Here is a 14,164-nt window from a genome sequence, read left to right as displayed (position 1 = left end):
TCTTCTGAGTCCGAAATATAAGAATATGCTAGTCTAGCACTGATGGCGAACCATGAAGAGCTAAGCACCTCAGAAGCTAGCATCGATGAAGGGAGAGCGACTTCAGATAAATGCAGTGAAGCAGGGGGAGAGTCAGACTTCAAGTCTGATATGGTAAGTGAGGTATGCCTCTTACCTCCTGATTAACTTTATTATGGTATTAAGTCTATGACAAAATCTATGTACAAATTTAAAAGTAAAAATAATAAATAAAAAAATAAAAACTTAGAAATAAAAAGAATTTTAGCAAAATCATATTTGATGGAAGATTTTGATAAAGTAAAACTTGAAAATGGTAAATTAAAAGAAGAAATAGAAAACTTGAAAAATTCTGCTTGTTCAAATATTTATGTTTTTAGAAACTATAGAGGGTTAAACTAATATTATAGATTTTACAAAGGTCAGATCAGAAAAATAACAAATGTCTGTATTCCTAGAAAATACCTGATTAATCCTATAGGAAGAAACCTCTATTGGGTTCCAAAAACTTGTTTAATTTAAAAGTAAAATTAGACTTAGCACTTTTAGCGAGAAAATTAAACATTTAATTTCTTTATGAGGCTTTGTGTAGAAAGTGGCTGTTGCTCCAATAACCAAGAAGGCCTAGTGTCTCGCCATTGCCGGGAAGCCAAGTATTAAAATAAAAAGTTTAATTGACTAACTGAAAAAATATTAAATTGAAATTACATAATGCTTTAAAGGGTTACTCAATTTATTTTAGAAAATTCTCAAAAATATTTATGTTCGCAAAAAAAAACTTTAAAAAAATTCCTCTATTTTTTTTAAAAAATCTTTACCATAGAAATATTTTTCTTTCTTACTTAGAAATTTTTGCAACACTTAACACTTTTCTAATTTATTGCATAATTTTTTTAAAAAGTTAAAATTCACCTTCGACTTGTTAAAAAACCCCATTTTTATGTGATAAAGGGGAGAAGAATGTTAACTATAGGGGGAGGTATAATCATAAAAAAATTTTATTGAAAAATCTTATTTGCACTTATTTGTAAAATTATTTGTTTTTTACATTATGTTTGTTTACCCTATCTTAACTTGGGTTGCTCACATCAAAAAGGGGGAGATTATTGGAACCCCAAGGTTGTTTTGATGTGATCAAACAAGTTAAGTTAGGTCCTGTTTGGTTTAACCCTTGTGTCTAAGTATGCAGGAGCTTAGGAGCACAGAAAGTTGAGCGGAAGATATGGCTAGCGAGAAGGATGGAACGGGAGAGAGCTAACTGGCACGGTGCGTCCGAGGGATGAGGTGTCGCGGAAGAGTACACCAGTGGACGAGAAGAACGTACACGACGTTTAAGGGATGAGAAGCCGGGGAGGAAGGCTGCTTGAGGAGAAGGTCAGATGTTGGGTTCGGATGAGCCTTATTCCGGATGACCGAAATCACCCAAACGAGTGGAGCCGGAGCAGAAGACCCGGGCTGAAAAAATCAATGATGTTAACTTTCCCCACCCGGGGCGCCCGGAATGCTGGTTTTATCAAGAATGACGTGGACGTTGACCGTTGCATCGGGGATAAAGTTTTATCCCCTCCCAGGTGCCTGGAACCCTTCCAGGCACCTCGACCAAGGTTATAAATACAACATTGGTCCAGAAGCTTTTCAACAATTCAAGAATTAGCAATACAACACTTGTGAGCTTCCAATTTTAGTTTAGCTTCTCTTTTTATGCTTTCACTGCTGTAAGAGGCTTCTCCACCTGAAGGAGATATTTAGTGTGTTTCATTTCTTGGATTAATAACCTTCCCGGTTGTTACCAAGTCAAGTCTGTGAGCCTCTTCCTTTGTTTCTTTCTATTTATTTAATTTATGCAAGTATTACTTTAAAAGACCGAGAAGGGTTTGTTTTTATTTTTGTAGGGCAATTCACTCCTCCCCTCTTGCCAGCCTCCAAATGGATCAACATGTTTGATGTGATCAAACCAAGTAAAGTTAGGTTCTGTTATATTTTGATGCACTGTGTCTAAGTGTGTAGGAACTATGAGCACAGGAGGTCAAGTAAAAGATGCAGCTAGTAAGAAGGATAACACGGAAGAGAGTTGGCGGGCTCGATGCATTCGAGGGACAAGGTACTGCAGAAGAGTACGCTAGCGGATAAGAAGGAGGCGTGTGACATTTCCAAGGGACGAGAAGCCGGAGCGAAAGATTGCTTAAGAAATCTGGAAGATGGGTTCGGGTGAGCCATATTCCAGATGACCGAAATTAGACAAGCGAGTGGAGCTTGAGTGGAAGACCCAGAGGAAAAGTTAATCTGCGATTGACTGTGCTCAGGGCGCCCCCTGGGTGCCTCGCCCCAGGGAGCTAGAAACGCACAGTCCGGGCGCCCGAAATTAAAAAGTTAGCCAAACTTGACATGGGGCAAGCCATCGCGACAGGGATAAAATTTTATTCCTCTCTAGGCACTTAGAATCCTTGCAGACACTCCGATCAGGGCTACAAATATAGCCCTGATCCCAGAAGCTAAATACAACACTTATAATCGATTCTAATTCAGTTTAGCTTTGTAGTTGTGAGATTTGACTGCTGTAAGAGACTTCTCCGCCTAGAGGAGGTTTTAGTGTGCTTTGATTTTCTTGGATTAGCAATCCGTTAATTGTAAACTAAGTAACTCTTTTTGTGACTTTTCTTTCTTTAATTAGTTTGTATTACTTTTTATGCAAGTGTTAGTTTAATAAAGCTTTAAAGTTCGAGAAAGGTTCACTTATTATTGTGCATGCTATTCACCCTCCTCTAGCCGACTGCCAAGGGTTCTACATTTTTGTCATTAATCAATCATGGATTTAAAGTTTGAGACTTAGCGAATTATTAAAAATTTTCTCATTAACCAATTAGGGGTCTAAAGTTCGAGACTAGCTGAGATGTATTATTGTGAATTTTTCTCATTAATCTATTAGTGAATATGCACTGCTATGATTTTCTTTAGTTCCACATCTTAAGATTAGTAACACTACGAGCGAAGAAACTTCTATGAATATCTTGGGTTGACGATATTAGAAAACATATTTTTCTAGGCTTTTTGGCTAAGAATAAGTATGATATTAAATTAATTTTTATATATGAGAGAGAGTCCATTACAGTAGCTAGCTGTTGGGATTCTTAAGTGTCGCCCTATGGGCCTGACGTACCCTTACCAAATCCGATTTATGGGCTTTTTGGCTAAGATCAAGTGCAGTGTTTGTTCTTATCAGTTTAATATCTAATATAAAAAATTAAATTAATTTTTACTGATGAACCTGTTATAGTAGCTTATTGCTAAGGTTCGTAGTTCTCGTTAGTTTTAGGTTGTACTACTGTATAATCTTAGCATACTTTTATCAAATCCAATTTATAGATCTAAGATATTAATTTATGTATATTTATATATTATATTATATAAATAATACGTGTGTACAATGACTAATTATATAATTAAGAATATATATCCTTTAATAATCTGTCTAAAATTAATAATTTTAAATTATAGAGTATCAATCCATCTTAAATATTTGATAGTAAATATTTATTTTATAAAATTTAGAGCTATTGATACATTATATTAAAGCCATGCTTCCTTTATAAAGGCCATCATGCATGCCTTGCAAGTGAACGTTGAATGGTATACTTCTTTAAAATTTAGAATTTTTTAAAATAAGTATTATATTTTTTTATATTTTCAAAGAGTCATGATTTTTTTTAAAATATTTTTTATTAAATAAATAAAAAAATTCCTCCCTTGGTCACGACCAACCTTTTGACAAAAAAACGAGTTTAAATTTTTGAGGATATTTTGATCATTTTAAAATTCTTAGAGAATTTAAAATTAAAGATAAATTTGGGAGTAAAATAAATTTTTCATGTAACCAAATTTATGATGAATTTAAAATGTGATATCACACAAATTAATTAATTTTTTATTTATTTAATCTTAGCCTATCTGTTTGATGATGTAAAAAGTTTAATTTGATAAAAATTTAAATAAAGGATGTGAAGAAAAAATTATATCATATTTTTATATAGATTAAATGATTGTAAAATTAATGTATTTATGGTGGTAAAAGATAAATACGCTCATCTCCAGCGTCCCGTTAATTTATCTCAAAGCCAACATCGTATAAATAAATCACTAAAATTAATATACTTATGCTCTTAGAAAAAAAGAAAAATTACACTTAGTTTCGAGAAAAGGATAATTCAATTTCTACACATAAATAAAGTCCTACACCATTTCCATTTGAATCACTCATGCTTCTGTACATCTCTTATGATCCATGTATCATTTTTGAATTTATCTAATGGGCAAATGAAACAAAATTTATGAATCATCTTCAAATTTTATTTTATTTTTTTTTTATAAAAGATAAAATTGTTCCCCTTCGAATGAATGTAGGACAAGTAGATTCTAAAAAAAATTATTGTTGTGGTGCATTTTATGTTGTATTATTTAGCTTCTCCATTTACGAATTCAAGTAGTATTGAAGATTTTCTAAAATTATTTTTTTTTGAAATAGTCACTTTAGTTGTTTTTCTATTCCGTCACCTACTTTTTTTTTTTTGGGAATGAATAAATCATTCCGGAGGAGTTATTTTATATTTTGATTGTGTTAATCTATATCCACAATCATTATATTAATTATCTTGACATATTAGTCGTAATATCAAATAAAAACATTCGTTTTAAAATATTATCTAAAAAATAATTCATTTTAAATTTAAAAATTAAATTAAAAATTTGACTACAGCTGGATTACAACTTCTCGATAAATGAGCTCCTATCACTTATCACATCAGTGTGAATGACAGGCCAACGTTCACCTGCCACGGTCGAACGTTCACCTGCAACTAAGATCATCTCCAATGCACATCACCAAATTTGATGCAATTTTCACACCAAAATAGTGTTATTTCAACACCAAACACTATTTCAACTCCAACCCATCATCACCATATCACACCAAAAAGGAATATTCTTTAGAATATTCTATAATTCTTATTAATTTTTTTATATGATAATTATTATATTTAAAATTAATACTTCTTAATATTTGATATTTTAATTTTTTTAAAATTTAGTATCCAACTAATTAATATATATATATTTAATTTTTATTTTTAATTTTATTATATAATTACTCAAGCATAAATATATTTTAAAAATATTATAAAATCACACACAATTAGGATAAAATATTTTACTATTCACATCATTTAAAACAAACAAGGATACTTAATTGAAAATACAATATTACAAGACTTTAACTTTCAGAATTACTATATTGTTCCCATAAATGCTCAATTAATGCATTTCGAAGGGCAATATGAGCTTCTTTGTCTTTGATTTGTCTGTATCGAGCTAGAAACTCTTCAAATCGAGTACCATCATCTCTTGCGGGCTCAACATCTGGAGTCGGCACCTCAAAGTGTTCCACGATTGGTGCATTTAAATCACGTTCATCTTCAATTATCATATTATGCATAATAATACATGATGTCAGTATATCATGTAAAATATTTTTCTGCCAAAAACGTGAAGGTCCTGCAACAATTGCAAAGCGTGATTGGAGCACGCCAAATGCTCGCTCAACATCCTTTCTACACGCTTCTTGCTTCATTGCAAATAATTTATTCTTTCGACCTTGTGGAGCATGAATCGTTTGAACAAGTGTTGACCATTTTGGATATATACCATCAGCTAAATAGTAACCCATATTGTACTCTTTTCCTTGAATGACATAATGAGCAGGAATTGTAATACCTGCAGCAAGATTAGCAAAAAGATGAGAAGACTCAAGTACATTAATATCATTGTTCGATCCTGGCAACCCAAAATACGCATGCCAAATCCACAGATCATAATCGGCTACAGCTTCTAGAATAATTGTTGGCTTTCCACTACGACCAGAATATTGTCCTGCCCAAGCTGTTGGACAATTTTGCCATCTCCAATGCATGCAATCTAGGCTACCTAACATACCTGGAAAACCTCGTAGCTCACCAATATGAAGTAGCCTAGCAACATCGTGAGCATTTGGAGATCGTAGGTACTGCCCTCCAAAAACTTCAACAACGGCACGACAAAATCGTTTCACACTTTCAATAGCAGTTGATTCCCCTATTTTAATGTACTCATCAGTAGCATCTGCTGGTACACCATATGCTAATATCCGAAATGCAGCTGTTATTTTTTGCAAACTTGACAAACCAAGTCTTCCAAGCCCATCTCTTCTCTGTATAAAATAGTTGTCATGATTAGTAACAGCATCACAGATACGCATAAATAAATTCCGTCCCATTCTGAATCTTCTTCGAAACATTGCATCATTATACAATGCATTTTCGGCGAAATAATCATTGAATAGATTACGATCAGCAGCTTCACGATTACGATTGATCATCTTATGACCAGGAATTGAGCCTCGATGCCTGCTTTTGTTGCTTCCTTCATTGAGATAATTTAAGACAATTTGATTATTGGTAGAAATCACCTGAGCGATCAGTTGTTGCCTTGCACTAAAACTTTCTGCATAGTTATCATCATCAGAGCTTGAAGACTCTAAATTTGATGAACCTTCAATATTGTTATCCATTTTCTGAGATAATTGAATGGATGAGGTACATGTTGCTTATAGGGTATGTATTTATAATGTATGTTATAAACACATTTGGACAAATATGCACATATGACATGACATAACAATGACAACATCGAGACAAGTTTAGCAGGCGACATGACCGGGCATTGAAAACACATTTTTGTGTGCCCAGATGATGTGACCTAATAATGAACACATTTGGACAAATATGCACAGATGACGTGACACAACAATGACATCGGGACAATTTTGGCAGGCGATGTGACCGGTCATTAAACACACATTTTTTTGTGCCCAGATGACGTGACCTAACAATGAACACATTTGGACAAATATCACAGATGATGTGACACAACAATGACAACATTAGGACAAGTTTGGCAGGCGACGTGACCGGGCATTGAACACATATTTTTGTGTGCCCAGATGACATGACCTAACAATAAACACATTTGGACAAATATGCACAGATGACATGACACAACAATGACAACATCGGGACAAGTTTAGCAGGCGACGTGGCCGGGCATTGAACACACATTTTTGTGTGCCCAGATGACGTGACCTAACAATGAACACATTGGACAAATATACACAGATGACGTGACACAACAATGACAAGATTGGGACAAGTTTGGCAGGCGACGTGACCGGGAATTGAACACATATTTTTGTGTGCCCAGATGACATGACCTAACAATGACACATTTGGACAAATATGCACAGATGACATGACACAACAATGACAACATCGGGACAAGTTTAGCAGGCGACGTGACCGGGCATTGAACACACATTTTTGTGTGCCCAGATGACATGACCTAACAATGAACACATTGGACAAATATGCACAGATGACGTGACACAACAATGACAAGATCGGGACAAGTTTGGCAGGCGACGTGACCGGGCATTGAACACATATTTTTGTGTGCCTAGATGACGTGACCTAACAATGAACACATTTGGACAAATATGCACAGATGACATGACACAACAATGACAACATCGGGACAAGTTTGGCAGACGACGTGACCGGGCATTGAACACACATTTTTGTGTGCCCAGATGACGTGACCTAACAATGAACACATTTAGACAAATATGCACAAATGACGTGACACAACAATGACAACATCGGGACAAGTTTGGCAGATGACGTGACATGACACTGAATCAAAATTTGCATAATTTTATATTCACATTTTTTCATTATATAATGGCTTACCAGATATTGGTATAACACATTGTATGTCAACAATTTTTGTGAGAGTTTCTCTTCTACTAAAATGAGTGCAACCCCCCGACAAGCTTCATACTCATTTGAAGAAGATAAACACTTATGTTATGTTTACCTTCATATTTCACAAAATCCAATCATTGGGATCAACCAATCGAAGGATCAATTCTGGGCAAGAGTTGAGAAAGAGTTTCATGCAGATCCAAATTTTGCGCATCATAGTCGACCGCCAAGATCTTTGCAAAAAAGAATGCTTCTTATGCTAAGTTCAGTATCCAAAATGAAAGGTTGCATTCGACAAATCGAACATCTGAATCCTAGTGGAGCATCGGAACAAGATATTGTAAGTTACTATGCTCATATTTATTTTAGACTATCTAAATTTTAAAATCTAAGTCTAAATTTATTAATACATATTATTATCTTCATAACTGATGTTCAATTATTTTCTTGCAGTTAACTCGTGCCAAAATGTTATTTGCAGAAGACCCAAAATACACAAAGGGTTTCAAATTTGATCATGTCTGGAATATTCTCAAAGATATTGAAAAATTTGGCACTGACACTATGAATACTGCATCCATGAAATCGCGACAACAAAATGTTAATGCTGGTTCATCTGAACAACAATTCTCTGAGGAAGCATTTCATACACCTTCATCTCCTTGTGTGTCTACTTTTGATCTTAATATCACTGATTCAGATAGCGGTGGTAGTTCTATTAAACGACCTCCAGGGGTGAAAAAAGCAAAAATGAAGAAAAAGAATGATGAACAGATTGCAAAGGTAATTAATATTAATGCTCAACTTGTTGAGGCAATGAATGCAAGTACTGCTGCTACTACAAAAATGGCAGATACTATGCTTTACAAGGAAGAAACCAAAATTTTATTTAAAGATTTGAACTCGATCTCTAACCCGATGATGCGTGAATATATTCGCAATGAGCAAATTAGAATTATGCAAAAGAGAATGCAAGTACAAGGATCTCATTCAGCTGCACATCAAGGAGAAGGATCTCAAACATCTCAAATACAGGGAGAAGGATCACAACTTAATCAATATCAAGGTGAAGATCAAGAATCTCAGAATCCTACGAATATTTTTGGGCAATTTCATAATTATTTTAGCGGAATGGGAAGTGATCTTCCTGAATATTAGTATTATAATATTATTAAAGTAATTTTAAGTTTATGTGTGCTTTAATAGTATCGTTTGTACCATGTACTTGTTTGTTAAGCTTAGTTAATTATGTGTTTAAGTTTGTATTAGTAATATTTTAATTTAATGTCATTACTATCTTTATTTTGTATGTCAATGTAATGGGTAATGTATTGTATATTTATGCATATCAAAAATTTTAATATTTTATTGTATTATGTTTATGAAATTAGTGATAATTTATAAATGTAATTATAATTAAAATATATTAAATAAAATTAAAATAATAATTTTAATAAATTAAATATTTACAAATATACATAATAAAATTTAAATATTCTATTAAATGCACTTAATTTAAATTTATAATAAATAATAATTACATTTAATTATACTATAAATAAAGAAAAAGAAAATAATAATTATTAATTAATTATATTTGATTTTATAATAATATAATAAAAATAAAAATAAAAAATCTCTCCATCACCAAATATGGTGATGTGAATAGTGCAACACCAAATATAGTGTTGCACTATTCACATGACCATATTTGGGATGGGTTTTGGTGTATGGGTTGGAGCAATTTGGTGTCAAATTGACACCAAATTTGGTGTTTTGGTGATGAATTGGAGATGCCCTAATGAAGTAATATGTTATAAGCTGCACCGGTTTTTTTTTCCCAAAGGACTAGGGCAGCTTTCTCCTCGACGCCTAGCGAAGCCACCGCCGCCTCATTCAGGAGGTGGGATAGAGTATGTCATTCTCAGTAACTATCTCTAAGTTTTCACAAATCGATTCACACCATCCATCATCTTTAACTATCTCGACATTCACCTTTGGCTCTTCGTCTGGTTCCTCATCTCCAGAATCAAGGCCGACGAGGACTCGAAGACAATCCAGATCAACGTGGGCTTCCTCACGGAGACCTTTCCGCGGAAGCAGCTCAAGGGCGTCCCCGATTGCTAGAAGAAGTTGCTGCAGAAGGCCTCTTCCTTGCGTGCTTTGACTTAGCCAATGTCATCGCCCTGGTGCGTTTATCAACCTAGGTGGAAAGAGAATAAAATGACCCAAGGTGAGAAAAGGAGTTTGAGATTTTATTTCTTTTTACCTCATTTATATGCTTTAGCATTACTTGTATTTGGTTCTATCCGCCCAAGCTTTCAACTTTCTTGTGCGTTAGTACTTATTTGGATTCCTTGTTTACATTCGGTTTCTTGAACAATGGTGAGTGTGATTTTTTGATGAAATAGTGTGTTTTTATTCTTCCTTTGACTGAGTGATTGGACGAGATCTTTCTTTTGATCAACTAACATGGCCATAATTTCTGCACAATCATCTACAAGTACTGATATTTAGGCATATGCAATTGTACAGGAGACGGTTGTTATCAGGATGCGGGGAACATTGAAAATCTTGTTATTTTTTTCCCTTTCAATATATTTTTTTTTCAGTTATACTCTTATTGTGTTGTTTGTCATCATATTTGTTTTGAATTAGTCACCATTATTGATATTTGGACATAGTTTCATTTTTAATATTATGATTACTCTTATGCTTTATATTATGAAAGTTGTTCTTCTTGTTGTATGTGGTTGTAATTTATTATAGTAGGGTATTGCTCATGTTGCCATACCAATATGTCAAGCTGATTGTTTGTTACTACTTATTTTGTGTATGGACACATATAGTTTAACATGGCATAAGAATTTTACTAGCAATGCAGTCTAGTTGTTTGTTTCTGGTTGTCGAATACATACTAAATGACATAGTTGTTCAGAAGTAGGCTTTTGGCACTGGTAAGCATGTTAATACGAGTGCATAGGGCAATGATTATGTCCCAAAGTGGGGAACTGGAAAGCTAGGGATGCGACAATTTTACTGACAGGCTATGAACTTCGCTCCGCTCTGCAAAACGAGTAATATCAGTGCCGAGCTAGGGAAGGGGTCCTCGGCGTTAGGGAAGGGCTTCTTGGCGTTGGCCCTCCGACGCTCAAGTTAGTCACCGGAATGTGGAGAAAAGTGGAGCAACTATAGAACTATGCGTAAACACGCTCGGTGATGAATTACCCTTTATATAGAGCCCTGGTGGGCAACACGCTCGCTTCTTGAGGTATGAGTACGCTCTCCAATATGTCCTATGACAAGCATGGGCATGCATACCCTTGACGAGACAATAGAAGCTTTTGTCGTACGATTCGTCTGTCGATCATGTCTCATGTCAGCGATATTATCTCCCAAAAGGATGTCGAGAGATACTACAGTGGTTCCGTTGCTTGGCCGAGCGGCATAACCGTACGTCGCTCGGCTAGGTCTCCGTTCCATCCATGGACGGTTCCATCCACGGACGAGACCCGCTGCTTGGGGAGCCCTTCGTTCTGGTGATTTTAGTTGCTCTTCCGTGCGGTGACTGTTTAGTAACACGAGCTCCTTCTCCGTCCGGACAAGCTACCTGGCTTCCTTTGACGTCCTGCTGCTTCGTACCGAGCGTCAGCTATATTATGTATCATCCCAAGCTGGACGGGTGGTCTGCTCGGTTATGTCTCTCGTCGGTTGGGCTTGATTGCTTGATCGATCTTTGTAATTGTCCTCTGTTCGGCCTTTTGACACCTGAGCATTGACTGCCTTAATTTTGACCTCCACTTTGACAATTAACTCCGTGCCAGGTAGACCTCCCTCTATCGCTGTATCACAAGCCTTCCCCTCAGTTGTTGCTCGGATCATGCCTCTCCCAGAAGATGATGCCCTAGCCATTCGACAATGTGCAAGTCCACTATCTGTGCCCGACCGGGACGATGAGTGACAACACTTGGCGAATTTTCTCCTTTCCTGATGCCTCCTCAGCTGAACGCCTTGACATCATCCAAATTTTTCGAAGATCGTGCAAATCTTCGATCATTATGATCAAGCATGCGACCATACCATACCTTTAAATTAAGCCTCATTAATGACTCCGGGTGATTGAGCGTCATGTGTCTTCCTTTTTGTCGCCGCACGTTTGACAGGACAAGTGGATATCCGTTGACGATACAACAAGCGCCTTTTCGAATTCAATGGCTAGATCTACTCCTAGTTTTTCGCAACCTTGGATCGAATGGCTCAAGACGATCGACAGTGAGCTTTATAAACCCCTCGTGCGTCGTCGTCATCTTCTTCCCTCACGAAGGTCTTCTAGCTCTCTCTGCGACGCCTCACTGCTTCTTCTCCTCCGACGATTTTTCTTGTAAGCCCCTTCATTTTTTCTATTTAATCTGTTCGTTGTTCTTCCCCGCCTTTGTTTTCAATGGCCAGCCCCTCGCAACCTCCTATCCTTGTCCCTGGGATCTGGTATACTTCTACCTAGTCTAGGTTCGATGGGGACGATATTGAAATCTTAAAATCCATCTATGAGCTTCCCTCCGACCATGAAATTGTCATTCCTTCCGCGTACGATCGGCTGCACTCATCTCCACCGGGTTTTGTGTGTTTCTTTAAGGACTAGTTTATCGTCGGTCTGCGATTCCCTGCCCACCCTTTCTTTTTCGCGGCTCATAAATATTTCCGTATTCCTCTTAACAAATTAGTGCCTAACTCCTTTGGACTGTTGTGCGGAGTCGTCGTCCTTTTCCGCCTGCACGACATTTCTTTGACTCCTCGACTCTTCCATTATTTTTATTACCCTAAGTTGTTCGAGTCGGGAGCTTTCCTCTTCCAAGCCCGAGTGAGCTTAGTCTTCTTCGATAAAATGCTGTCCTCCAATAAGCATCGGAGGGAATACTACTTTTTTGTCAAATTCCTCGATCATCCCGATTTTCCGACCGGCTAACAATTGGAAGTGATGAATCCACCAGAGCTCAAAAAATATAAGAGCCGTTCGGACTACCTCCATGCTGCCTCACAACTAGTCAGGTAAAAGTACCATATTCGCAAATTGCTGCATGAGGGGGTCCTCTACGTGTTCAGCTTGAGCTTGATCCATACGAAGCTTCCGTCCAGCCTATGTATGCTCCTGCTTGGTTATGACTTTTGAATCTAACTAATCTTGTGGACACAGAAATCAATGCTATTGTCGTGACCGAGCTGGAGCGTCGCGGACTGCAGTCGGTCGGCTCTCATGAGGATTCGCTTGGCGAAGAAGATGGAACGCGAGCGCTGGGGAGCAGAGTTGGGAGAAGTGAGACAGCGGCAAGCAACACAGCGGTCGCAACAGCGGACCTTCTGCCCAAACGACCATCGATGGTTCCGATCGCGGTCGCTTCGGAGTTGGCTACTTCCGGTGAACCTCTGCGACAACGCAAGAGACACGGCGTGGTAGCGTCCTCCTGCTCTACAACTTCGGCATTCCAGACCCCAACACCGGCTGCCTCTCGACACTCCTCTGAGCGGGGTGAGGCCTCTATTCCTCCTCTTGAGCAGGGAGCCGCAGAACTTCCGGCCTCTATGTCCTCTTATCGGACACCCTCATAGTCCGTGCTGTCTCAAGGGACAATCTGCGCATCGCCGGTCGCTTTTAAACCACCATCTTTGTCGGCGGCCCAAGTGTCACGCATCTGATCGATTCTAACATCCCAGTCTTCAGGCAGGGCGACTTCAAACCCTTCTGGCTCGAGCAGCCAGAGGCAAATAAATGGGATTATTCATCTACCAACTGATGAGTATTGCAGTGTGGACGAACTAGCACCCCTCACCCTTGAGCACTAAATAAAGATCCAAGGGCCGCTGGCACAAATATGGGCCAATTCCCAAGCCTGTGCGGCGGTCATCTTTTCGGGGGAGCTCGCCAACAGCCACACCTAGATGTCCACTGGGATAAGTACGCTGCTTTTGTATTTACTTTTTATCCGTTTGGCACTCACAAATTTCTTGTTGCTGCAGTTCTGAGTTGAGAGCCTAGCCATGTGTCACAGGCTCGCCTATTTAGAGCACGAAGTCTAACAGCTGAATGCTCTGAGCAGCCAGTCGGTTATTTTACAAGCACAGGTGGAGAAGATGAGCGTCGAAATGACTCAATTAAAGATTGACTTATAAAGGTGCTCTGATCTGCTGGAGGTAGAAAAGGGGAAGAGTGCCGAGCAGGCGACGCAACTGGCGAGGCTCAATAAGCAGGCTGCTTCCTTCGAAGCGAAAGTCCACTCGGCCAACACTAGGAAGCTCCGAGCCATCGA

At 37.6% G+C, this 14,164-nt stretch overlaps 3 protein-coding genes and 2 pseudogenes across 9 annotated transcripts in view; 4 read left to right on the top strand and 1 right to left on the bottom strand.

Annotated features, from left to right (window-relative positions):
* Positions 1-3,049: 3,049 nt before the first annotated feature.
* Positions 3,050-3,180, top strand: LOC122044531 (annotated as a pseudogene).
* Positions 3,181-3,186: 6 nt separating this feature from the next.
* On the top strand, positions 3,187-3,364 carry LOC122044515 (annotated as a pseudogene).
* A 1,917-nt stretch (positions 3,365-5,281) lies between these two features.
* LOC122043532 lies at positions 5,282-6,613 on the bottom strand. Its single transcript, XM_042604163.1, has 2 exons — positions 6,001-6,613; positions 5,282-5,781 (listed from the first exon to the last, which is right to left on the bottom strand). The coding sequence occupies exons 1-2, from the start codon at positions 6,611-6,613 to the stop codon at positions 5,282-5,284; spliced, it is 1,113 nt and encodes a 370-aa protein (XP_042460097.1).
* A 1,526-nt stretch (positions 6,614-8,139) lies between these two features.
* On the top strand, positions 8,140-9,020 carry LOC122043531. The gene is made up of 2 exons (XM_042604162.1): positions 8,140-8,202; positions 8,316-9,020. Exons 1-2 carry the CDS (start codon positions 8,140-8,142, stop codon positions 9,018-9,020), a joined length of 768 nt encoding a protein of 255 aa, XP_042460096.1.
* Positions 9,021-9,704: 684 nt separating this feature from the next.
* The window catches only part of LOC122040660 (transmembrane 9 superfamily member 12-like), a 60,546-nt gene continuing 56,086 nt past the window's right edge, over positions 9,705-14,164 (top strand). For 2 of the 7 annotated variants that reach the window (XR_006128689.1, XR_006128688.1), the window contains exons 1-2: positions 9,714-9,765; positions 9,890-10,095. The gene's annotated coding sequence lies outside the window, so the exon portion shown is untranslated. Of the gene's footprint in view, positions 9,776-9,889; positions 10,096-14,164 lie in introns of all 7 variants that reach the window. The other 5 variants (XR_006128679.1, XR_006128682.1, XR_006128680.1 and 2 more) reach the window with 5 other exon arrangements.

Source organism: Zingiber officinale, chromosome 2A (genome assembly GCF_018446385.1).
Source record: "Zingiber officinale cultivar Zhangliang chromosome 2A, Zo_v1.1, whole genome shotgun sequence".
NCBI classification, from domain to species: Eukaryota; Viridiplantae; Streptophyta; class Magnoliopsida; order Zingiberales; family Zingiberaceae; genus Zingiber; species Zingiber officinale.
This window is presented reverse-complemented; position numbering and strand designations above follow the sequence as displayed.